The 24,172-nt window shown below is 36.1% G+C and overlaps 2 protein-coding genes across 3 annotated transcripts in view; one reads left to right on the forward strand and one right to left on the reverse strand.

Annotated features, from left to right (window-relative positions):
- LOC106880187 (D-2-hydroxyglutarate dehydrogenase, mitochondrial) lies at nucleotides 1-11,626 on the reverse strand. 2 transcript variants are annotated; one of them, XM_014930040.3, is made up of 7 exons: nucleotides 8,918-11,626; nucleotides 6,670-6,867; nucleotides 5,155-5,348; nucleotides 4,048-4,216; nucleotides 3,367-3,653; nucleotides 2,698-2,872; nucleotides 1-946 (listed from the first exon to the last, which is right to left on the reverse strand). In XM_014930040.3, exons 1-7 carry the CDS (start codon nucleotides 9,342-9,344, stop codon nucleotides 702-704), a joined length of 1,695 nt encoding a protein of 564 aa, XP_014785526.1. In that variant the 5' UTR covers nucleotides 9,345-11,626; the 3' UTR covers nucleotides 1-701. The 2 variants fall into 2 exon arrangements, with proteins under 2 accessions (XP_014785526.1, XP_089216879.1); XM_089360753.1 differs by lacking the exon at nucleotides 2,698-2,872 and having other exon boundaries at nucleotides 8,918-10,746.
- The window catches only part of LOC106880186 (proton-coupled zinc antiporter SLC30A5), an 18,639-nt gene continuing 6,045 nt past the window's right edge, over nucleotides 11,579-24,172 (forward strand). The window contains exons 1-10 of the mRNA XM_052972087.2: nucleotides 11,579-11,715; nucleotides 13,101-13,419; nucleotides 16,807-16,929; nucleotides 17,133-17,199; nucleotides 17,773-17,858; nucleotides 20,116-20,203; nucleotides 21,236-21,326; nucleotides 21,736-21,812; nucleotides 22,781-22,951; nucleotides 23,120-23,408. Of these exons, the coding sequence (XP_052828047.1) occupies nucleotides 13,361-13,419; nucleotides 16,807-16,929; nucleotides 17,133-17,199; nucleotides 17,773-17,858; nucleotides 20,116-20,203; nucleotides 21,236-21,326; nucleotides 21,736-21,812; nucleotides 22,781-22,951; nucleotides 23,120-23,408 (1,051 nt within the window). The 5' untranslated portion in view covers nucleotides 11,579-11,715; nucleotides 13,101-13,360. The remainder of the gene's footprint in view (nucleotides 11,716-13,100; nucleotides 13,420-16,806; nucleotides 16,930-17,132; nucleotides 17,200-17,772; nucleotides 17,859-20,115; nucleotides 20,204-21,235; nucleotides 21,327-21,735; nucleotides 21,813-22,780; nucleotides 22,952-23,119; nucleotides 23,409-24,172) is intronic.

Consider the following 24,172-nt stretch of genomic DNA (forward strand, 5'->3'; position numbering starts at 1 on the left):
TAAAAAAAAAATACAGTTTATTTTGTTTATGGCTTACATAATGAACTGGGGAAAGGGATGGGAGAAACTTATTCCCAAATAAACAACTTAACCTAAATATTTGCAACAAAGTAGGCTCAACTAAAGGCACCCCTGATCCAGGTTATGGCATTAAACTGGTCAACAGACTGAGTCTAGCATCCAAAAACAGGTATAGTCCATAGAGTAGGCAGCTAGACAGTTTCTGCCTATCCTGTTTCATTTCACAAGGCTTATTTCAACTTGAGGCTATAGTAGAAGACTAATTACCCAAAGTTTCATGCAGTACAATGGGACCCAGAACAAATGCAAACTTCTTAACCACAAGGCCTTGCTTGTGTCACGTGAAAATGATTTATGACAAAGTCCATACCGGTTTCTACAATTTGTTAATTTGATTCTCTTTGATTCATAGTCAGTGTTCCATACTAACATCAATAGGATGGAAGTTTTAAATTTACATTATTTATACAATAGTTTTACATTACCCCTCAACCATAAAGTGAGAATGTAGACATTTTAGTGACCCTGCAAAAGACTTGGATACTTAGTACAATTGTTTACAGTATTGGCTAGTCTGTGATTTTAACAAGCCACACACCTGAATATATATGTATATGTATGTGTGTGTATATATATATGTGTGTGTGTGTGTGTGTGCAGACAATTTTTACAAAGCATTGTTAAGGAAATATTTTGTATGGGTTTAAAATACCACATGGGTCCAATAACTTCTTCATTTGTTTCATAAGTTCAACTGAAAGATGTGATTGACTATGGTGTAAGTATTTGACCTTGTGAAGTCCAATGCCATGTTCAGCACTAACGCTACCCTTAAGTTCAGCAACATAATCAAAAACATACGGTTCTATTAAATTCTGAAGCTCGTCGTTATATTCAGGTGATGTTAAATTTAAATGGAGGTTACCTGCAACACAAAAATGACAAATAATTAAAACAGTGGAAATTAATTAATTTGAAAATAGTATTAGACATTATAAATCATTTCTTGAGATAGAAGAAAGCCAAGAGATTAACTTGTTTAATTGAAACCTCATATCATTTTTATTTTTTTTAAAACCACAATTTGTGAACAAATAGTGTTACTCATTCTAGTTCTTACAAGAAAGAAAGCATCTGTGGTGCCTCTTCTGGGGACAAAACCTCAGTGCATCTCATCCATGTCTACTCTTTCACGGATCAACTGGGCTATAACTTTCTCTCCATGATTTTCATAACTTTGTCTAGAAGTTTGATTCCTCTAGTTAACCTTGTGGCAGTTTATGACAATACTTCTATGCCAGTCACTGGGTTTAACTACCTCCTGGATGACTTGATTAACTATCCAGGTGGTAATCTTGTATCCTACTTCCCTAGATATTTTAAGCATCCCAGTAGCTATCCCTGATAACCAATAAACTTCCCCCTCTTCATATCCTTGATTACTTTATCTACCACACTGCTGTCAACTTGAATCGCTGGTCCCTCTATTGAGTCAGCATAGGGTAATAGCTGCTTATCCCATATGTCCTCCACGTTCAGCAGCCTTTCATAATAGCACTTCCATGCCAGCTTCTTTTGTTCTATATTGATGGCGGGTTTACCTTCATCATTCCATGAACACTTATAACCAATGGTATTTTGATTCCCTCTTGCACATAGCCCTCATAATTCTCAACACTTCCCATCTCCAATCCTCAAGTTACGGGACATGTGAAAATCTCTTCCTTTCTGCCCCACTTTTAGTCAACTATATAAAATCTGTCCACAGTATGACACCATACTATGGGATCATACCTGAAACAGTATGATTGAGAAGCAAACTTCTTATCCTCAATCGTGGTATTTATTTTGTGTCTATCATTAAATGTAAAGTTAGCACCAGAACATAAAGGGACATAACTCAATAGAGCAAGACTTTTACACTGTCACTCAATTGTTTTTGTTACTCATTGCTCTTAATATTAATAGCAACAGGAAGGCAGCAAGCGGGCAGAATCGTTAGCACGGCAGACAAAATGCTTAGCAGCATTTCGTCCATATTTACATGCAGAGTTAAAATTCCGCCGCAGTCGACTTTGCCTTTCATCCTTTCAGGAGTCAATGAAATAGGTACCAGCTGAACTCTGGGGCCAATGTAATCGACATACCACTCCTGAACTTATTGGACTTGTGCCAAAATTTGAAATCAATATTAATACCAATAGCGAATGCAGGCACAAATTTTGATGGAGGGGAACAATTAATTAACTCAGTCACGTATATTACTGGTATTTCTTTTATCAACTGCATGAAAGATGAAAGGCAAAGTTGACATTAGCAGGATTTGAACTCAGAACATAAAGAGATGCAACTAAATACCATCACTTATCATTTATGCAAAATCTCTCTCCCAATTCCCCACCCAGTCCATCCTCCTCACCATCATTTTACACTTACATTTTGTAGTAGTATGTGTGAGATGGGCCATCACCATCCAGGTTGGTTCTTAATTGGAGTCACTACCCTCATAGATGTGATTGAGGTACTACAACTATATTATAATGCTCTGGGTTTCATAAGATTTCATTACCTATGAGATACCTATACTGAGACTGTATAAAATATACAATCTTTTCTTTCTAACAAATTTTCAAAATTTCAAAGAAATTCTTTAAATATTTTTACAAACATACTTACTATCTCCAACATGTCCATAACCTACAACCCGAGTGTTAGGAATCGGAGCAGTCCGTTTCCTGACATCAACCACTAAATCATAAAACTTTGACAAACACAGAGATAAATCATATTTGTAACAATATCCATCCTTCAACAGACTCTCTGAAACTCTTTCTCGAAGAGACCATAAATTCTGAAAAAAAAAAATATATATATATATATATATATATATATTAAAAAATTCGAAATTTCAAACATAGACACAAAGCTACTAATTTAGGAGAGAGAGAGAGTATTATCAATCAAACCAACTCGAATATTCAAAAGGATGAAAATTGAAGTCAATCACAGAAAGATTTGAATTAAAACTTAAATTTTGTACAGTCTGGTTATTTATTCAACTGCATTTTTTTTTTTTTTTTTGTCAAACAATTAATTTATGGAACACAAAAAAACCAACACCGGTTGTTGAATGGTGAAGGGGACAAACATAAACACAAAGTTCAAACCTCACTAAGGTCGACTTAGCCTTTCGTCTTTTCAGGGATGATAAAATAAATATCAATCAAATACTGGGGTTGATGTAATCGAATTTCCCACTCAAAATTGCTGGCCCTGTGTCTTCTTTATTTACTGCACAATGAAGTAATAATAGAATATAAATGAAAATAAAATATATCTATCTACCTTCATTTGTGTCATGTCTCCAGCAAGTGTGCCATCAGTGACGGTGCCAGTTTGCATTAGATCCTCCAAGAGGACATTAATTTTTTCTTCATCATGGTCGCCATTAGATCCTGATGTTTCGATTAATACATAAAATGGATATTCACCAATGGGAGAAGAGAGATTTAAGTTCTGTGTCACTACTTTCATAGATTCAGCATCAATAAATTCAAAAGCTGAAAGAATCTCAGCCAGTGTTTGCTTTGTAATGGTAAATATTTTGAGGACATCAGAAAAACTGTTGCAACCTAAAAAGACATGAATCAACAGAATTTTTAGTGCTTTTTGTGGTATATTTATGCATGAATATGACATCCATGAGGTGTCCAGAGATATCTGAACATGTATTTATGTACATGTATATGAAAGAATGTGTGTGAGTGAGAGAAAGAGAGAGAGAGAGAGAAAGAAAGAGAGCAAGTGAGTGCCACTAACACATATGCGTGAAACATAAGACAAAAGTGAAACACTGGGAGGTTTTAGCTTTTTGAAAGCAGATAGGTGATGGGTGGGCAAGGTGGGGTAAGGAGCATTGAGTGTTTCCTTAAGAAAAATTAAACTTTAAAAAATATATATTCCCCAGATTTGTAATCTCTGTATTTTTCTACATGGATAAAATAAAATTTTGTAAAAAATATTTACCTAAAAGTGCAACATTAACATTATTGGGTTTCTGTGGACAAGAGATGGAAACTTTAGTAATTATACCCAAAGTTCCTTCTGAACCAATGAAGAGCTGTTTTAAATCGTATCCAGTATTGTTCTTCTTCAAAGAGTTCATGCAGTCTAGAACTCTACCATCTGCTAATACCTGTTAATGAATAAAAAAAAAAAATATATAAATGTAAAATAGATAGGTAATATAAAAAAGGAGTAATTACTTATTATACAACACACAATCCATATGTGTTGTATGTAAAGACAAATGTCAAGATATATATACGCATAAAACAATGTATTTAATTAATTCAATAATGGGATAAAAATCTTTTACAAGAATTTTATCAGGAAGCTAGCGTGAAAAATATTCATAAGGGAAAAAAACCATCATTTTTTTATTCCCAAAAATATATTTATTCATCTATATTTATATAAGGGCATTATTCTGTAGTAATGCCCTTATATAAACATAAAACAATGTAAATGGAATCCACATTACTTTTAATGATGAATAATTTAGTTGTTTGATCAACTGTACTGTTTACTCAATTACACTATTGAATAAGTGGCTGCATATTTCGCATTCCTTCTAGAGATTTTGACCAGTCGCTATGCACTATCAAAGACCCATTGAATGTAAGAATCCCTCACTTGAAAATTAGATATGGGTTTCTGACTTGAAGGGCATCCAACCATAACATTCTGCCACAAAATCAGTTCTCATGTAAACCATGCTAGTATGGGAAAAGACATTGAGCAAATGTTACATATACATCACACACACACACACACGCACACGCACGCACATCAACTATCAGTTCATAGGGGAGTTTTCCTTAGTTCAATTGCCATTTCAAACCTTTGCCCCTCTGCCTAAGAATAAAAATGGGAGATAACTGTTTGTGCCCTTTGACACATTGCTGCATTGATAAAAATAGACAGTTTCCCCTTTCTATTTCAAGGCAGAACCGTCGCAGGTAACAAAAATTATCTAACTACGAAAACAATTAATCCAATAAAAACCATCGCATCCATTTTAATATAGAAGAAAATGAATATAAATAGGAAAATGAAAGAATATATATATACCACTTCTAATCCAAGAACATTGCCATGTAGGGATCCATATCTTAAAAAACGGATTCCACCAGCATTGGTAGCAAGATTTCCTCCAATTTGGCAGCTTCCTTTAGCTCCAAGATCAAGAGGCATGGTCAGGTGGTGTTGATTAATATAGTTTTCTAGATATTCCAGAACACACCCAGCTTCACAAATCAATATACCTGTAACAGTACCAAAACGTACAATATATATAAATATATATATTATCCAAAACGTACAATATATATATAATATATATATATATTTTATCCAAAACGTACAGTATTATATATCCATTACAGCCAAATCTTACCAATCGGTTTTGTGCTAGGGATTCAACAGTGTTAGGTAAAAATCTGATTATGTAGTCCTACACTCATCAGAGGTAGCCTATATAGAATGAAATATGGCAACTGCTCTCTATTATTGGAATAGACACATCCAGTTTGTGATATATATATATCAGTGACATGCAGTGACTTTTGAGGTTGGTCATGCAATAGATACAAGTGTTGGCTGAAAAGTTTATAGGTTGACCAAGATACTCTTATGGAACCAAATGAGGTTTATTTTTAACATAGTCCCACCTTGCAGTCCATGCTCTTCTTCTATCAGTGTTACAGTTTGGATCCCATTGGTAAAGAAGTTTTTATCCTGCTGGTCAAAAGTCATTTTAAGGATGTCATATCCTCATTAGGGATTAATAAATTCAAAATTTCACTGGTTTAAACTTCATCATATTAAAAGAAAATCTCCATGATATGTTTGGGATTATTATAATGAGTATTATTAATAAGGTAAGAAAATGGAGAGTTAATTATAGTTAATTTATTTGTATCATAGTTTGAAGTTAAAATTTAAATACAAATAAATTTTAAAAAATACAAAAGAAACTAAAAAAAACCTACATATGTTTTGATTCTGGCCCCTTAGTAATGCATAGTTTGAAGGATTTGGGTCAAATCCAATGATAACCAATTGGTTATCATTTTAAACAGTATGGGGTAGAATCTCTTCAGGGTTTTTTGTTTTTATAGAAAAACAAAAGTTACATATTTCTTGAAAGGATTCAGATCAGAAACTAAGGAAGTTTTAAAAGTTATATCTTGTATATTGTGAATGTGTATTTGCAAAGATTATAATTCAATTAAGTAAAAGAAATAAAAATAAATTTTAAAGATATATAAATAATAAAAAGTAACGATATATCTGTAAGGGAAAATAATTAAACAATTAAATGGATTAGAGTCAAAGGCATAATTACATATGTGAAACAATGTGTAAAAGTTCAAAAGAAAACAGAGAGTGATAGAAATATAGAATTAGACAGGCAGAGAAAGAGAGACAGACTGATTGTTTGATAGACAAAGAGCTAAAGGGGAGAGAGAAAGAGACAGACAGACAGAGAGGTGGGGAGAGATCAAGTGGAGCAGTCTGGAAACAAAAGTTGCACATAAATAGTGTTTTGCCTTTTTTTTTGTTTTTGTTTTTGGTTTTACTCACCAGAAACTTTATCAAGGGAAATGATATTGTTCATAAGCCGGGTTGATATCACAATTTCATCAAATACAGGAGTACTACCTCCAACCAAGCCTGTGTTACCACCTTGGGGTACAACAGCAAGATTTCTTTCATTGCAATAACTCAAGATTTCAGAAACTTCTGATGTCGTTTTTGGAAGCAACATCAAACATGATGCACCTTAAAGAACAAACACAAGAAAAAAAACAGCCAAATTATGAAATTCTCCTTTCAAAAATTTGTAACTAATTATCCATTGTATGCTACTAACGTCATTCACTGCACTCTACGTATCTAATCACAATAACATGTGCTTCAGTTTTTGTCACGTTTTGTTCCCATTCTAATATCAGGGGGAAATCCCCAACAACAACAACAACTGGATGATTTCATCCTGCGCTTCAAACCTACGAAATAATTATATCTAATATTTCTGGAATTCCTAAGTTAGGAAGTTCACACATAGTTTCATCAGTATGAAAATATACATAAAAGCCATGTCCTTTTCATGCTGTGTCTTTAAAGGAAGAATAAAATACATAACACGAAAATTATGGGGGCTAATGCAGCTTCGCACCTCTCCTTGAAAAATGCATTTTTTTTGAAAAAATTTTTTCGGGTTCCTACGTTTTAGATGTCGGAGATTATGAATATGCAAAAATTTTTTTAAATTTCACCCCACCCCACCATATTTAAAATTCTGAATTTGTTTACTTTGAAGTGATCGTAGCGAATTGACGAACATATGCAAATCGAAATTAAATATAGACACTCATTAAAGTGAAAAGAATTTGCGTTTCACCTGTGTTTGCCTTAAATAATGGTAAATAACAATTTAATTTTATGAGAAACAAACATTAATGTTTAATAATTAATGTTATTAAGTTTAATAAGGGGCTCAAATTTCACCCGCTCCCCCAATTTTAAGTTTTGAACTTTTTCATCCATTTATTTATCTATCTATCTATTTATCCCTGTCCATTTATTCTTAAAATATATTTGTCAACTAAATGTGGCGGTCCTATAGAGGATGGTGTTACTGTTGTTTTTAGCCCCAGGAAGACATTCATATCTCTTTATACGCAGATCTATATGCTTACTAAATTGAAAATTTTGAAAACGTGGTTTCTTGCATATTCGGAATCTCCGTCATCTAAAACATAAGGGGAAAAAAATTCGAAAAGTTCAAAATTTTAAATGGGGGGTGGGGAGTGAGGGAGATTTTTTTTTTTTTTTTTTTTTTGCATAATCGTAATCTCCGACATCTAAAACGTAGGGATCCGGAAAATGTTTTTCAAAAAAATGCATTTTTCAAGGAGAGGTGCGAACCTGCATTAGCCCCAAGTTATGTTTCCGCTTTATTTTGGAAGTTGTTAGCAACGAAAATAAAACTGCCATAATGGAGGCTTGAACTGGTACAAACAGCAGTCAGACCCTCCTAAAATCAAACCTTACCGCCTTAAATAAGGAAGAAAATGAAGTCCTAGATATCCACCTCTCAAAAATAATAACAGATGGATAGTCATGGTTGGAATGCGTCTGAACATAGATCTTGTTCGATCGGGGTTGATCCAGATTCGATAATTACAACGCTCAGAAATTAGATAAGGCAAAATCTCAGGCGATAGAAGAGTAAAGGTTGTTATGACGCCTGTGACTTTCTCAAGGACATTAATAACTAAATGAGATGAGCTTTAATATGGAATTGAAACCGCTACACAGATTCGAGTCATTGTAAATTTAACATTCATCGCACAACGGCGCGTCTAACACAACTTCTATCATGGAACAGAGAAGTTTAATGGTGAGTGCACCCCTGATTTAATCGCGACTAGAAGAATGAAAGGCCTACACGAGACCCGACAGGATCCAAAATCAGAACCCTATATAATTGGCGAAATCGGCGCAATTGGTTTTCAATGTGAAATACTGCCACCTGCTATTCTGAGGGAGACTGTGCAGTCGATCATCCTGCTGGAAACAACAGCCATATTCTCCTAAATTTTACCCTAACGTACTTGAAAAGGCAGGACTCGTTGGGTAACGCGTTTATGGGTGCATTGTCTTGAAAATATACTAGGATGGTTACAGCTGGAAGGCTTTTAATCATAGGACCGCTAGATCATAGCTAATCTTTGGTTAAGTAACAACATCCAAGCATTACTATGTCGTAATAAAGACGAGTAAAGTTTGGGGAAAGAAAAACAAGATGTAAAAGGATCGAACTAACCGCGGTATATTTTCATCCAGTCTGTGTTACAAAATTCCAGGTCTGCAGAGTCTGTTATACACCTTGACGGGGTCAAAATACTTTCAAATACAGCCAAGTCTTTATCGCTCAACTTCGAATAGGAACCACGCAAAATTTCTGGGTGTTTGACCGAAGTTAAATCTACGTGTGTAGATAGAAACCGGCCGCCTTTCGATGATATAGAACTGCGTAGGTGACGGCATTTTGGTAATAGTTTTCGAGAGTTAAATAAAATAATATGTCTAGTGTTGGATAATAAGTGAAACATGATTGACAGAGAAAATAAATAGCAAAACCCCAGCTGATAGTTTAATGCTGCAACGAAATGTTTTAATGTTATAACGAAACAGTTAGAGTAACCTCCCTTCATATATTTGGGACGTAATCTCTTTCTCTTTCCCTCCATGTGCGCGCGCGCGCGCAATTTATTCTTTATTTGTTCACTTTCTTAGTTTCCTATCTTCTCTGTGTGGAGGCGCAATGGTTAGGGCAGCGGACTCGCGGTCATAGGATCGCGGTTTCGATTCCCAGACCGGGCGTTGTGAGTGTTTATTGAGCGAAAACACCTAAAAGCTCCACGAGGCTCCGGCAGGGGATGGTGGCGAACCCTGCTGTACTCTTTCACCACAACTTTCTCTCACTCTTACTTCCTGTTTCTGTTGTACCTGTATTTCAAAGGGTCAGCCTTGTTACACTGTGTCACGCTGAATATCCCCGAGAACTACGTTAAGGGTACACGTGTCTGTGGAGTGCTCAGCCACTTGCACGTTAATTTCACGAGCAGGCTGTTCCGTTGATTGGATCAACTGGAACCCTCGTCGTCGCAAGCGACGGAGTGCCAACATTTAACATATCTTCCCTGTATTACTGTCGCCACTTTCAGTTTCTATTTTCATTTTACTTTTGCACTTTTTATAACATTAAATGAGATCTAACCCCATACTAGGAATACTGAATATTGTGATACCACTTCAGCTCCGATGCACTCCGTGGAGACGCCTCACACTCCGAAAACCAGCTCTCCAGTGAGGACTTTGCTGCAAAACTCCAGGGTTTATCTAAATCGAAGCTCGTTAACCGGATCCCTGAGGGAACTCGGAATAACTTTGCTCGCGCGCTCTCCAGCTTGTTGAAAACCGTATGATTATCCAATGCATCCGACTGGCAGAAACTGTTTCTGTTCCCCCCGCATCTCTCTCCACGTGCACGATGTGAAATCGAGCTCTCTTACATCGTCAGTCAAGCGACAGTTCCACCTGAGTCCACCCCGACTACTTCTCACTTCAATTTGACATTGAGCACGGTGCCTACCGACAGGCAACTGATAAACCTTAAGCGCGCTGTCAATGCTAACCCTAACGTAATTCTGGGGTAGAATCAGCGCAGCACAATGTGACAATGTCTGGCGGGATTCTGCTTAACGCATGGCATATAACCCCTCATAACGTATAAGCTTAAATCCCAGCAATGGATCATTAAATGTGTTTATGGGGAGAAAGATATCGAAAAACATCAATAAGTCAGACTGATAAACAAACGAGGAGGCTGTGAATTAGTCATGAGACGTACTGAAAATAACAACTAAATAGCCCTTAAATCACGCAGAAATTTTTTTTTTTTGCATAATCGTACGAATTCCCATGTGTAGAATATAAATTCGCAAGAATTATCTGAAAATTCCAAACATTCAAACAATTACGGTGTTATATGCCATGCGTAAAGTAGATCCATCAATGTTTTAGTTTTAAATTACAGGAACAATCCACCATACAGGCTTCTATACAGTCTTCGTCTACCCAATTTCTATCAAAACATAGATCAACACGTAACTATAGTAAAGTACTTATGCCTAAGCACGCATCGGAAGCCAATCTAGGAAAATATGGTTACGCAGAGAACTTCTTTTCCTTTCGTCTATACATACATACACACACACTCGCGCGTATATATAGATGTGTGTGTATGTCTGTGTTTATGTACATGCGTCAATCTTTTGCCAATGTATAAGAGTATTAGCAAGCGCACTTTAAAAGCGGTGCTTCGCGATTGAAGTTCTGCGAAATAATAAAATCCATTTTAATTGAAAATTTGCAATAACGCAAAATCTTTAATTTATATATCAATATATTTTTATAAGAAGAAAAGAAGGAAAAAAACATTAAAAATATAATAGATCAAATTATCGAAAAAAAAAACAAAAACTCCCGTTATTACCTCACCGAAGAAACAATGAAAAAGAAAAGGGTGGAGGAGGGATTAAACCGTAGAAGATGGAGGGGGAGGGAGTAAAGGTTTGTACACCCAATACGGTTGAGTTACAAACAATCTCTTACAACTCCCGGTGTCAAATCCACAACGTTTTGGCTTTAGAAACATAAAACCAAAAAATTATGATGTAAAATAAAATTTTTAAAATGTGTATTTACGGAGAGTGAGAGGGCGAGGACCAGTAAACAGAACGCGGTATACAATAAAATGCTTTCTATTCTAATATAAAAGCTGAATTAATGAGTATTTGAGTGTGTGTGTGTGTGTGTTATAAATGGTTGTTGTGCTTCCGTTTTATCGCAGCAGAAGCCGTTTCCTTCGACTATAACCACAGATTGCCGGTACTTACTCCAACCTCCCCCCCTGGCCACACCCACAAACAATCATCAATGACACGTCGGTTGCCTGAATCTGGAGAACTCTAATTAAAAGGGAGACCACTCGATGCAATATCTAATTTTAGGAGATAAGTTACACATTTATAGCAACGACATGTCATTATGTTCCGTGTGAGTACCCACGTTTTATTTATTATCCAGCCTCTTCTGATTGATTTTATTTGTTTATTCCGTCATTAGTGGAGGGAAAAAGAAGAAACTAAACAAATTACTCTTGATAGCGATTTTGATTATTCTAATCATCGTCCTGTATTTTATTTGAAATGCATTTTTATCGTTTAGATCTTCAGGCGATCTTCATATATACAAATGACTTAGAGGAATACTTTGGTTTAGTCTTTTGATAGAATGTACTCATCAATGGGTAGGAACCCTAATGTTATGGATACAGTGGGGTGTGAGTGAAGTTATGGGCCTTTCGTGCATTTTCCAGTACGGAATTGAAGTCCGGTGTTTCGGTATTATCTGACGTATGTCCAAATTCCTTCGGTAGTCAAACTTTCCTTTCATTCTTGTGTCGATATAATAAAAGTACCTGTAAAAATATCTAGAGTTTGTCTTGTAACTGGTAATTATTTTTTATATCAAAGCAGTCGTTTCTTCGACTTTTATCTCCATGAGAAGAGTGATCTGGTCAAATGAATACAGACAGCACCAAAACCAACAAAAATTCAGGACTTTGGACAATAATTAGTGTTAGAAATCGGAATAACAGGTTGATAAGAGAAGGCTAAACTGACCGGTCAACGCAGTTAATTAATACGGTAAATTTGCCGACTGAAAGATGCTTTGCAGTGAAAAGCCTCGCCTTACGTATGAAGAAACGTCACTACGAATTTAGTTGTCAAATCAGTCTGAAGAATCATCAGTTGATGAAACTTTTTCTCATCAACTGTGAAATTCCGTTATCCACGGAAAACAGTTTTTGAAGTGACGCATTTATTATTTTAAGTATTTTGACAACTTCGTGTGGTCGTGAAGCAAGTAAAATAAATAATTTTTAAAAATCACGCTAGCATGGTTGTCAAAAATTCCATGGAATTTCTTCGAGTGATGTGATTATCAAGTATTTTACGTAGTTTAACTTCTCTGTATGTGTGATGGGTATAGGATCTCGTGTATGTCTGTGTGAAATAAAGAAACTGTGAAGCCAGCGATGTGCTACATCGGTAAAAATTCTATTTATTTGTAAACGTTCTTTCTGAGTTCGAATGTTATTTGAAGAGTTCCCTATTGGATGCTTCTCTCAGCGTTACACGAATTTATGAAATTGTGTATGTGAGAGAGAGAGAGAGAGAGAGAGAGAGAGAAGGCATTAGTTTGGTTCGATCTCAAACCGGAGCCGAAACCTCAAGTCCTACGTATTGTTGAGTCTCTGTAATTGAACTAATGTAACAAAGCAAAAACCATCCTCAGGTCTTCTTTCCGTAATGTACATTTCATTTTAATTCATTCATATATATATATATATATATTTTTTTTTTCCTCTTCCACAGGATTTCTTGTGTCGTGGCCGGCAGCTGATTGCCAGCAATACCTTTCTAAAGTGGAAAAGAAAACCCCTGGATCTCTAATTGCATTTCATTACCTAATTAATAACTGCTGTTATAATTTCGACCAGCTGAATAATTACAAACAAGCACGCATACATATAAGAAAAATGGACTGGATTCTACTAGAAACGTAGTCGTTTACAAAGCAATACATAAATCCTACATATAAACATACATAATCAGAGTATCTGCCTCTTTTAAGTATGACAGAGGCTTACAACAGCCAAGTCTTGCCCTCCCGGGCCATATATCCGTCATCCAAGTAAGTGTTTAATTTAATTTTTATAATTTTGCTGTATTTATTTATTAATATATTTACTCACATTAAGGTAGCAAGCTGGCAGAATTGTTAGCATCCAAAGCAAAATGTTTAGCAATATCTGTCTTTACATTCATCATCATCATCGTCGTTGTTTAACGTCCGCTTTCCATGCTAGCGTGGGTTGGACGATTTGACTAAGGACTGGTGGACCAGGAGGCGACACCAGGCTCCAATCTGATTTGGTAGAGTTTCTACAGCTGGACGCCCTTCCTAACGTCAACCACTCCGAGAGTGTAGTGGGTGCTTTTACGTGCCACCGGCATGAAGGCCAGTCAGGCGGTACTGGCAACGGCCACGCTCGAAATGGTGTATTTTACGTGCCACCTGCACAAGGGCCAGTCCAGTGGCACTGGCAACGATCTCGCTCGAATGTCTTCAAATTCTGCTGAGGACAACTTTTCCTTTCATCCTTTCAGAGTTAGTTAAATAAGTACCAGTTGGGATCAATGTAATCAACGCAGCCCCTCCCCCGTAGCCCCTGCTGCCTTTACTAAAGTCACAAGGCCGGAAATTTTTGGGGAGGGAACTAGTTGATTACATCGACCCCAAAAGGATGAAAGGCAAAGTCGATCTTGGCGGAATTTGAACTCAGAACGTAGAGACGGGCAAAATGCCACTAAGCATTTCGCCCAGCATGCTAATGATTCTGCCAGCTCAGCACCTAATTAATAATAATAATGATTATAATGGTTTCAAATTTTGCCACAAGGGCAGCCATTTTGGGGGAGGGGACAAGTCAATTACATTGACTCCAGTATTTCACTGGTACTTAATTTACTGACCCTGAAGAATAAAAGGCAAAGTCGACCTCAGAAGAATTTGAACTCAGATTGGAGTGATGGGCGAAATACCACTAAGCATTTCATACTGCATGATGATAATAATAATAGTAATTGTTATCAAGACAGTAGATCAGCAGAATTGTTAGAGTGTTGGACAAAAATATCTTGCAGTATTTCTTCTGGATCTTTACATAATGAGTTCAAATTGCCTTTTGTCTTTTGATGTTGATAAAATAAAGTATCAGTTAAGTATTGCGGTCAGTGATATCAACTACCTCTCTCCCTCATATTTCAAGCCTTGTGACAATGCTAAAAAATTATTATTATTATTAGGCATAGCCAAATATCAAAATGAACTGCGTATTCTGTAGGTCTTTCAATCCAGAAACTATGGATAAGTTCCAGAAATCCCTGAACTTGTTGGTTCAGGACAACCTTTACAGACGTGGAAGTGTCATGAGCTGGATCTGTCGATTCTGCATGCACTTGTTATGCGTTCAAACATTGCTGATTTGTGGAGGTATTTTGTATAGCTGCTGTGTTTAGGATGAATCAGGCTCACAGCTGAGTCCATTTTCAAGATTGCGCTGCCACTTTCCTTTGGCCAGAGAGGTCTGGCAGTTTCTTCTGTCTTGTATATATAACCAAAGAAATTATATGGTGGGCAAGATCGAAAGAACTGAAAACAGAAAATTTTCTTTTCAGCCAAGTCCCCTCATCAGCTTCTTCAAGTTTCATTTTTATAACCTGGTTCATCTATTCGATATATCTGTAGCTTCATCTCTTGTGCAGCTAACTTGCCTTTGTAATAATTGGTGAAGTTACACTAGAATTGGGGTATCACTTCCCTGTCCTACATGGTTGATTATGCAAATGACTAGCATGTGACCTACTTTGCCAGATATTTTCAGCATCTCGGCTACTGTGCTAGCTGGTCCAATTGTCTTCCCTACCTTCATAGTCTTAATTATTTTTGTCTTTAATCATATGACTGTCAACTTAAAGGCTAATTACTCACTTAGGTCTACATAGAGTAGTGCTTTCTCTTCATTCAACAATCTTACAACAGCATTTCCATACTTCTTTCATTTTGGCATTATTGTGGACATGTATGCCTCTGTCATTTAGTACACATCTTCCATCATTCTCGATTTCCTCAGGAACTTGTGTCCTTCTGATAAGGTTGGGGCTTGAAGGAGATTTGGCTGCTATTTCTTGCAATTCGAACATCCATGTAGAGGCTTCTTTGTTAACTTCAGGTAATATAAGTCAGACAGAGGGTGGTGGCGGTGGAGAAAGTAGAGGGAGTGTGGGGAAGGTTGTCAGTGAGATTGAGAAAAGATAAGAAGACTGGGAGTGAACAGGGGGAGTAGTTAGAATAGACAATAGTACTACTCTATTGAAAAGCTTCTCTGTACTATTTCATTCCAGCTGTTGTCCATCTTAACTTTATTTTTCTTGGTTATAAAGCTGTGAACAACAAACAATATTTATTATTTTATGATTGAGGAAGAGTTGTGCTACCTATAGCTTTTATTCATGGTATTATTATTAGGTGAAAATCAGTGGATAGGTTTCATGGTGTATCGTTTTAAATAGGAATGTCTGGATTTAGTTTAGACTAAAGAAAAGAGACACACAAAACTTTATATGTTTTAAAAGTTGATAGGTGTGGCTGTGCGGTTAGAAGCTTGCTTCCCAACAGCATGGGTCTGGGTTCAGTGCCACTGCATGGCACCTTAGGCAAGCATCTTCTGCTATAGCTTTGGGCCAACCAAAGCCTTGTGAGTGGATTTGGTAGACAGAAACTGAAAGAAGCCCATGGTATATACATATATGTATACAATAGAGACTAACTCCTTTCCCTATATATATATATATATATATACATTTGTATGGGTATATCTATGTCTGTATTTGTCCTCTCACCACTGCTTGAAAACTGGTGTTGGTTTGTTTACGTCCCTGTAACTTAGCAGTTCAGCGAAAGTGAGCAATATAATAAGTATTAGGCTTAAAAAAAATAAGCCTTGGGGTTAATTTGTTTGACTAAGAGACCCTGCATGGCTTCAGTCAAATGACTGAAGCAAGTAAAAGGAAAATCAAAGATCTGCTTCATAGCCATAATAGTAATTTCTGATTCAGGAAGGAGGCCAGCAATTTTGAGAGGAAGGAGTTAGTCTGTCCTACAAAACTCGGTACTTCAGTCATACTTTATTATATCAACCCTAGAGAAATGTAAAGTAAAATTAACCATGGCAGGATTTGAACACAGATTGCAAAGAGCCAGAAGAAATACAAGAAAGGTCGTGAGTTCAATTCTCGGCAACACATTGTGTCCTTGAGCAAGACTCTTTATTTTCTGAGTTTAAATTCTGCCGAGGTTGACTTCGTCTTTCATTCTTTTGGGGTTGATGAGATAAGTGCCAGTTGAGCACTGGGGTTAACATAATCAACTAACACCCTCCCTCCAAATTATTGTATTAAATATTTCTCTAAAATCTATTAATCCATTTAATCTGATTGATTTAATTTTTCCTTTCAGAAATACTGTATATATTGGATTACTTGTTGTAGCCAAGTTCTTCAGAGCTTTTGGATTATTTTTATCCTATGATCTTCTCAAAGTAATTCCTGTTGTCCAGTTCCTATTCATCATCAAAGCTGGGTAAGTTCTTCCCTTAAAAAATTCAGTAGAATTATATTTTGTCAAGAACTGGAGCTGACCATTCCACGAATTGGTTTTCCAGTTTCCAATAAATGTAACATTAAGGGTCTGAATTTAAGTATTGCAGCCAGTGTAGCCCTCAGTATGACTTGAATTCAAATTTGATCTCCAAAAGTACAGAGTTTTATATTTCTTTTATGCAGGAGTTCGGGTCCTTTCCTATTACTGCAAAAGCCATTCTCTTCAGGAAAAAAGTTAAGTAAGAATCAAGTAAGTAATTGTACATGTTGTTGAAAGCAGAAATGGTATTACTTCTGTTTTCCTCCTGCTCCTCCTCTTATTATTTTTCTTCTCCTCCTCCCCTCTCTAAAATTCATTTGATTGTTGCACATTCAAAGACTGCATTTTATGGTCATTACAAATATGCAGTTGACATGGCTAATGTCCAACTTTAACATTTATAGATTGGTGTTTACTGGAAAACTTTGAGTGAAGTAGGGAGGGAATTCTGGGTTACTGGTTGGGGCAGGAAGTACAAGGGCTGAAATTTCTTAGTTCTACACAGGAATTTCAGCCTTTGCAGGTAGAGTTTGCAAAATGTTTTATATGTTGATCACTATGCCAGATTGTGTGGGTAAGGGACCGAATATTTACAACACTACACTCTCGGAGTATTGGGATCCATGTAATCAACAGTTCTCTCATTCTCCCTCACAAATTTATTTTTTCTTGTGTTTATTATGGAAATAATAATTATTACTGCTTATTTGATATTTATTGGTTTTTTTTTTTTACTTTGTTGTTTGTTTCTTTTTTAATTTGTTTCCATTCTCACATCTGTAGTGGTTTCGAGTATTTCGTCATGCTGTTATTGGAAGTATGATAAACTTACTTTGGCTTTTTGGATTGACTCTATGTGGTCCACTCAGGTGAGTACCAGTTTTTCCAGTTTACATCTCACCTGTCCTGTTCTCTGTTAAAATAGCATTTGATATACTCTGCCTTCAGATGGTTCTTTCTTTTCTTTCTTCTCTTTCACTTGGTTCAAGTCATTAAGTCTTAATTATACATGCAGGTACACACACATTGATTTCACCTTGCTTTCAGTGACTGTGGGATCTAGTTCAATTAACAAAGCTATATACTCGTTATATTCAAGGGTAATCATCAACATCCGTTATCATTATTATCATTAATGTCTGTTTTCCATGCCGACAAATGTAAACAATATGTTTGTATTTACAATATTTTCATGGGTCTGACAGATAGATAAATAAGGAACAGCAGTGCATGTGAGGTTTCAATCCTGTTGGATTTCCTCAACACTGCTCCCACAAACATTGTGCTTACAAACCTGTTGGTTAATACTTATTTATTCGCCTTCCTGGCACGTGTAAAGACATTCGAGCGAGATCGTTGCCAGTGCCGCTGGACTGGCTCCTGTGCAGGTGGCACGTAAAATACACCATTTTGAGCATGGCCGTTGCCAGTACTGCCTGACTGGCCTTCATGCCGGAGGCACGTAAAAGCACCCACTACACTCTTAGAGTGGTTGGCGTTAGGAAGGGCATCCAGCTGTAGAAACTCTGCCAAATCAAATTGGAGCCTGGTGTAGCCATCTGGTTCACTAGTCCTCAGTCAAATCGTCCAAGCCATGCTAGCATGGAAAGCGGACGTTAAATGATGATGATGATGAAAAAACAAAGTTGATCATTATGGTGACAGCAGTGATGAAAAGAAAGAGAACTCACTGCTATTTGCTCTCAACTCAACTGAATCAAAGCAAGTTGTCACTTCTCTCCTGTCTCTCTTTCTCCAATATTTATACTATTTATATTTATCTTCGGCTTGAATTGGTTTGGTTTATAATTGCTATCAGCTGTTTTACTCCTTGATACATACATGGCCTTGTAGCAACAACAAACAACTGTTTCCCTATGAAAATCGTTTGCTGTTAATGCTATGATTCAGTACACACATTCTGTTGGAAATTGTGTTACTATTCACCGTGATTATTCAAGTAATGTACTGATTCAATAATGGATTATGCTATGCATAAATTGATTATAAATTATCTTGATAATTTATTATTGACTTCGCAAATATCAGCACCTGTCAGAAAATAATTTATTTCCTGAATTCTATAAACAAGAACCACCAATTATGTTTAGATTCAGAGATCTAAGAGCAGCTTTGACTGAAGAGACACTGAAACAGTAACACCAGTGTCTCAGTTTCCCTACCTCATATGAATGAAGCGTGTAATCAGCACATGTTGTCTGAAACGAGTTGTTCTCTGAAGACAAAATACCACTGTAATTAAGATATTCATGTTCAAATTAGCCAGAACATTTTATAAATAAATAAACAGATCATTGAATTATGCTATGAATTATGTTATAAAACAATGTAGTTTTGGATTTAATTCCACTGGACTTTTGGAAAGTGTCTTCTACGGTAGCCTCAGGTTGACCAATATCTTATAAAGAAAATTTGATAGATAGAAACTCTACAGAGGCCTATCATCTCTCTTCCCCCCCCCCTATATATATATATATATATATATATATAGAGTGAGAGAGATTATATATGTATATATATATATATATATATATATATATATATTCTTTTTTATTCTTTTATTCTTTTACTTGTTTCAGTCATTTGACTGCGGCCATGCTGGAGCACCGCCTTTAGTCGAGCAAATCGACCCCAGGACTTATTCTTTGTAAGCCTAGTACTTATTCTATCGGTCTCTTTTTGCCGAACCGCTAAGTGACGGGGACATAAACACACCAGCATTGTTTGTCAAGCAATGCTAGGGGGACAAACAGAGACACAAACACACACATATATATACATATATACGACGGTCTTCTTTCAGTTTCCGTCTACCAAATCCACTCACAAGGCTTTGGTCGGCCCGAGGCTAGAGTAGAAGACATTTGCCCAAGATGCCACGCAGTGGGACTGAACCCGGAACCATGTGGTTGGTAGGCAAGCTACTTACCACACAGCCACTCCTGCGCCTATATATTTTTATATATATATAAAAATATGTAATATATATGTGGGGTATGGCTGACAGAAAGAAAATGTGAGGAATTCAAACAATGTATTTCGAATGGTTGTTGTTATGTACTCTAGGAATCTACAGCTCCTCATTGGTGTTTGTTCATGTTTCAGGACGATTTTGCTCTTCGAGCATAGTGATATTGTTGTGATTGCTTGGGCCAGTGCTTTGTTCAGCAGTAACGGATCAGCTCCATCAAAGGTAAAACAAAAAAAAACAAATCTTAATTTCTAGACACTTTATTGTTATGTCAGCAACTGTATCTTTATTAGTTCCTGCCTCTAATTCTCTCTATTTCTCATTCTATTTCTCACTCTTCTCTCACTCTCTCTCTACTTCACTTGCTTTCTCTCTTTTGCTCCTTCCTTCCTTCCTTCCTTCCTCCCCTTCTCATCTTACTGATATGAACTCTCTCATATTTACTAGTTGTCAGTGATTGATTATACTTAGAAATGAAAGGGAAAAATAACCTGATTACTTCTTTATACTATATAAGTTTTTTTTTTTTTAGGTGGGTGGGGTGTTGGTGTTCTTGAATTTCCATCTTGTATTGTATGGGAAGAAATACAGAGTAAAAAGATCTAAAGTTGAAAGGACCAGATTACATGAACATATAACCATTCATTTTGTCACAAACTGCTCCTATATCAGCTTCCTTTGACACCAGCTGGTCTGATAACAGACAGTTCCAAACTAACATTTATATATATATATATATATATATATAATGACCATGATTATTAGCCTGGTAGCCTCCATGAGTATTTGGCTAGCTGTGTACACTATAGAAATACTAACAACTAGACATTCCTATTTTATCATTCAGTCACAAGCTGAATTAACATAAGAATTGTTTAATGATATCAGGTATTCTGCAACTTCAATCTCTGTGACAGTATTTGCTGGACATGTCACACAGTGAAAATATATGGTAAACGAAGATAATATATAATAGCATTTCAATACATGTTACATGTGTTTCAATAGCATGACAGTTTATTTGCAGTTAGTGTATTACCTCTGTTAAAATTTCATGTGGTGTTTCCAAACCATCAAAAGATAAAAATTAGCAGAAATTTTTGATGCATGTATTGGACTGTCATTATCTATTGATCTTCATAATATTCACTAGAATTAATTTATATAACACTATACATATATATACAGTCTGCAATCTTTATTTGTGCTTGCTATGTTTAATATTTTCCTCTTTTATTATTTTTTTCTTTCCAGTTACGTGGTGCCCTATTTTTTTTGCTTGGAGTTGTCTCCCTGTTATTATTGGATCATGATGATAGGCTTCACCTAATTTCTGATCATGAATGTATCCTTTCACTACTCACAATTAATAACTGTTTCTATAATAGATTTTATTCCCCCCCCCCCCCAATATATATATATTTTTTTTTTTTTTACCTTGTTTAAGACTCTTTTGATTCTTTGCTAAGAATTGCAACTTGCTCCAAGATGCTTGAGGTCTTTTACATCGGTTGATGGAATTCATTGTTTTTTATATCTGTAGATTCTTTGTAGAGATTTGTAGCTATCTCCTTATATGGGCTGAACAATTGAGACCAACTAAAAGTTTATGTGTGTATATATATATATATATATATATATATTTTTTTTTTTTTTTTTTTTTGTAGTTTCAGCTCAGTGCTGTGGCCATATTAAGCTGTTTTTGTCGTTCTCCCATTCAGTTCCTTTGTTTGTCCTTAATTCTTCATCTTCAGCTGATGATTTACACAACAACTTTATTACACGAATTTTCCATCATGCTTTTGATCTTATCGGTTGGTCTGACCATAAGGTACGTTTCACATTTGGTTTCAACTTCCACTTTGTTTCACAATGAGCTTCATGTATAATGGCTCTATATTATTTTTCTTAAACTTCAGTTTACGCAGGAAAAATGTGTGTATTTCATTAATTTATGATTCAGTTTCATTCATACCAGACTGTTATAACTGTGGGCTTTTGGTACTGCTGTGAGGTTTTGGCATGACTGTCATACAAATAAAATCGTATTAGTTCATATTTTCATAACATATAAATGATCTTTGTAATTCCTAACTAATAACAGAAAAAAATGCATATGATGAAGTAGAGACAAAATCTTATACAGAATCCTTTGCTGGTTACTCTTCATAACATTAATTTCTCGAGTACCAATCCAGTTTAGGAATTGTCAAGAAATTGTGCTACTGATTTTGAATCATTTTCACACTTTGTTAACAAATCTTGACAAATATTTTCCATCGATATCTGTTGACCAGTATGATTGGATTAGAAACCCATTTGTGGAATTTGTGCCATTTGAAGAACAGTTCACATTAACAGAAGAAGAAGAACTTGCCAGTGTTTTAAATGACAGAACATTAAAGTTGAAGCATTCTGAGCTTAACCTGAATGCATTTTGGTTGGCGGTTGAAAAGGAATATCCTGCAATTGCCCAGAAAGTGCTGCGGCTTCTTGTGCAGTTTTCAACCTCCTACTTGTGTGAATTTCGATTTTCAGCCCTGACAACCAGCAAGCACATCCTACCTTGGGTTTTTTTTTTTTTTTAAAGACTTATTCACTGTTCACTACCTGCATTTTCTATTGTCCATGCAGTTTTGGTTATTTTTTTCTGATAAGTTGTAGTGCACCTGTACACTATATACAGTAACTTTTTATTATTATTATTACTATTATTATTATACTTAGATTTACCAATTCTGGTAATTAATCTGGTGTTATTTCTAATTTCTGTTTTCTTTTTTGTTTTTTTTCATTCAGGGTGGAGTAGTGCTGCTCTTTCTGACTCTCTGCCTTCAGACAGGATTTGATAATGCTTCGAAGAAACTCTCCATTGACCTCGGGGGTGCAAAACGACTTCATGCCCTGTCTACTTTCGTCTCAGGACTGCTTCTCTTTCCATGGGCCTTATTTCTCTACATCAGCATTGATGTAAGTCACTCTCATCTTCTTCTTTTTTCTTACTGTTATTTGCTAAAAGATAAACTTAAACTGACTCTACAACATATAGAGAAAAAAGATACAAGTGTACATGAGCTGTTTTATTTCATTCTCCTCTGACTGCCATCGTATTATGACTCCCTAACTTATCTCTTTCAGAATGATGTACAGTCTACTTTGTACCTTCTGTTCCCCATCATCCTGGTGGTGTTCTTCACCTTCATTGTTGACTACTACGTCACAGCTGTTGTCAACAACCACTTGCAGAATGCACACACAGCAGCCTATGGGTCATATGCTATTTTCATATTTGCTCTGCTTATCAGTGTCAGCTGGAACCATCCCTATATGGCTCGCATCACTACAATGGACAAACTGAAAGAGATTATCACCGAGGACCACATACTTTCTGCAGGAGTTCTCTTCAGTATCTGCGCTTTCTTGATATGTATGTATTACTTCTCTTTACCATTTTAGACTATATTGCTCTCCCTTATCACTCCCTCCTATTTTCTTCATTTCTCCTCCTCCCCATAACTGATATTCACAGTGTCCTCCTCAGTCCCCATCTCTAATCATGTCACATACTAATGCACTCACCTACCCACCTACCTTTCCTGCTCTTCCAGCCCTGTTCTCTCTCAAATTCACTTTGTACCTTGATGCTATTTCTTCACCATCTTTCTCCCTCTTTCTTATTCACTATGTTGTTGATATAAGAACCAATAGACTTTCAAGAGAATATGAAACCTTGTTTTGCAACAGTGGATCTTGAAGTACATAAAGCTATAATTAATAACATGTAAATATTGGCTTGAAAAACCCTTTTGAATAGAAAATGTCCAAGGCCTGTTATGTCTGCAGATAATGTGGGTTCACATCTCAGGAGCAGCTTTTGACTTTTTCTATCTGAATGGGTTTTCCAGCCCAATATTTACATGTTAATATTTATAGCCTTTATATAAGGCAGCAAGCTGACAGAATCATTAGCACGCTGGGCAAAATTCTTTGCAGCATTTCGTCTCTCATTCTAAGTTCAAATCCCACCAAGGTTGACTTTGCCTTTCATCCTTTTAGAGTCAATAAAATAGGGATCTGTTGAGTGCTGGGAGTTGATGTAATTTACTTATTCCCTTCTCCCGAGCTGTTGGCCTTGTGTCAAAATTTGTATGTGCTCCGAGATCCACTGTTCCAAAATAATTATTCATTGTA

This window comes from Octopus bimaculoides, chromosome 12 (assembly GCF_046866305.1).
Source record: "Octopus bimaculoides isolate indiv1 chromosome 12, ASM4686630v1, whole genome shotgun sequence".
Taxonomy (NCBI): domain Eukaryota; kingdom Metazoa; phylum Mollusca; class Cephalopoda; order Octopoda; family Octopodidae; genus Octopus; species Octopus bimaculoides.

Coding starts and splice junctions, on each gene's coding strand:
- LOC106880187 (XM_014930040.3), bottom strand. CDS start 9,344: ATGGAGGGAAAGAGAAAGAGATTACGTCCCAAATATATGAAGGGAGGT. Junction 4,217..5,154: donor ATGTTCTTGGATTAGAAGTG/GTATATATATAT, acceptor ATTCATTAACAG/GTATTAGCAGATGGTAGAGT. Junction 3,654..4,047: donor TGTTAATGTTGCACTTTTAG/GTAAATATTTTT, acceptor ATGTCTTTTTAG/GTTGCAACAGTTTTTCTGAT.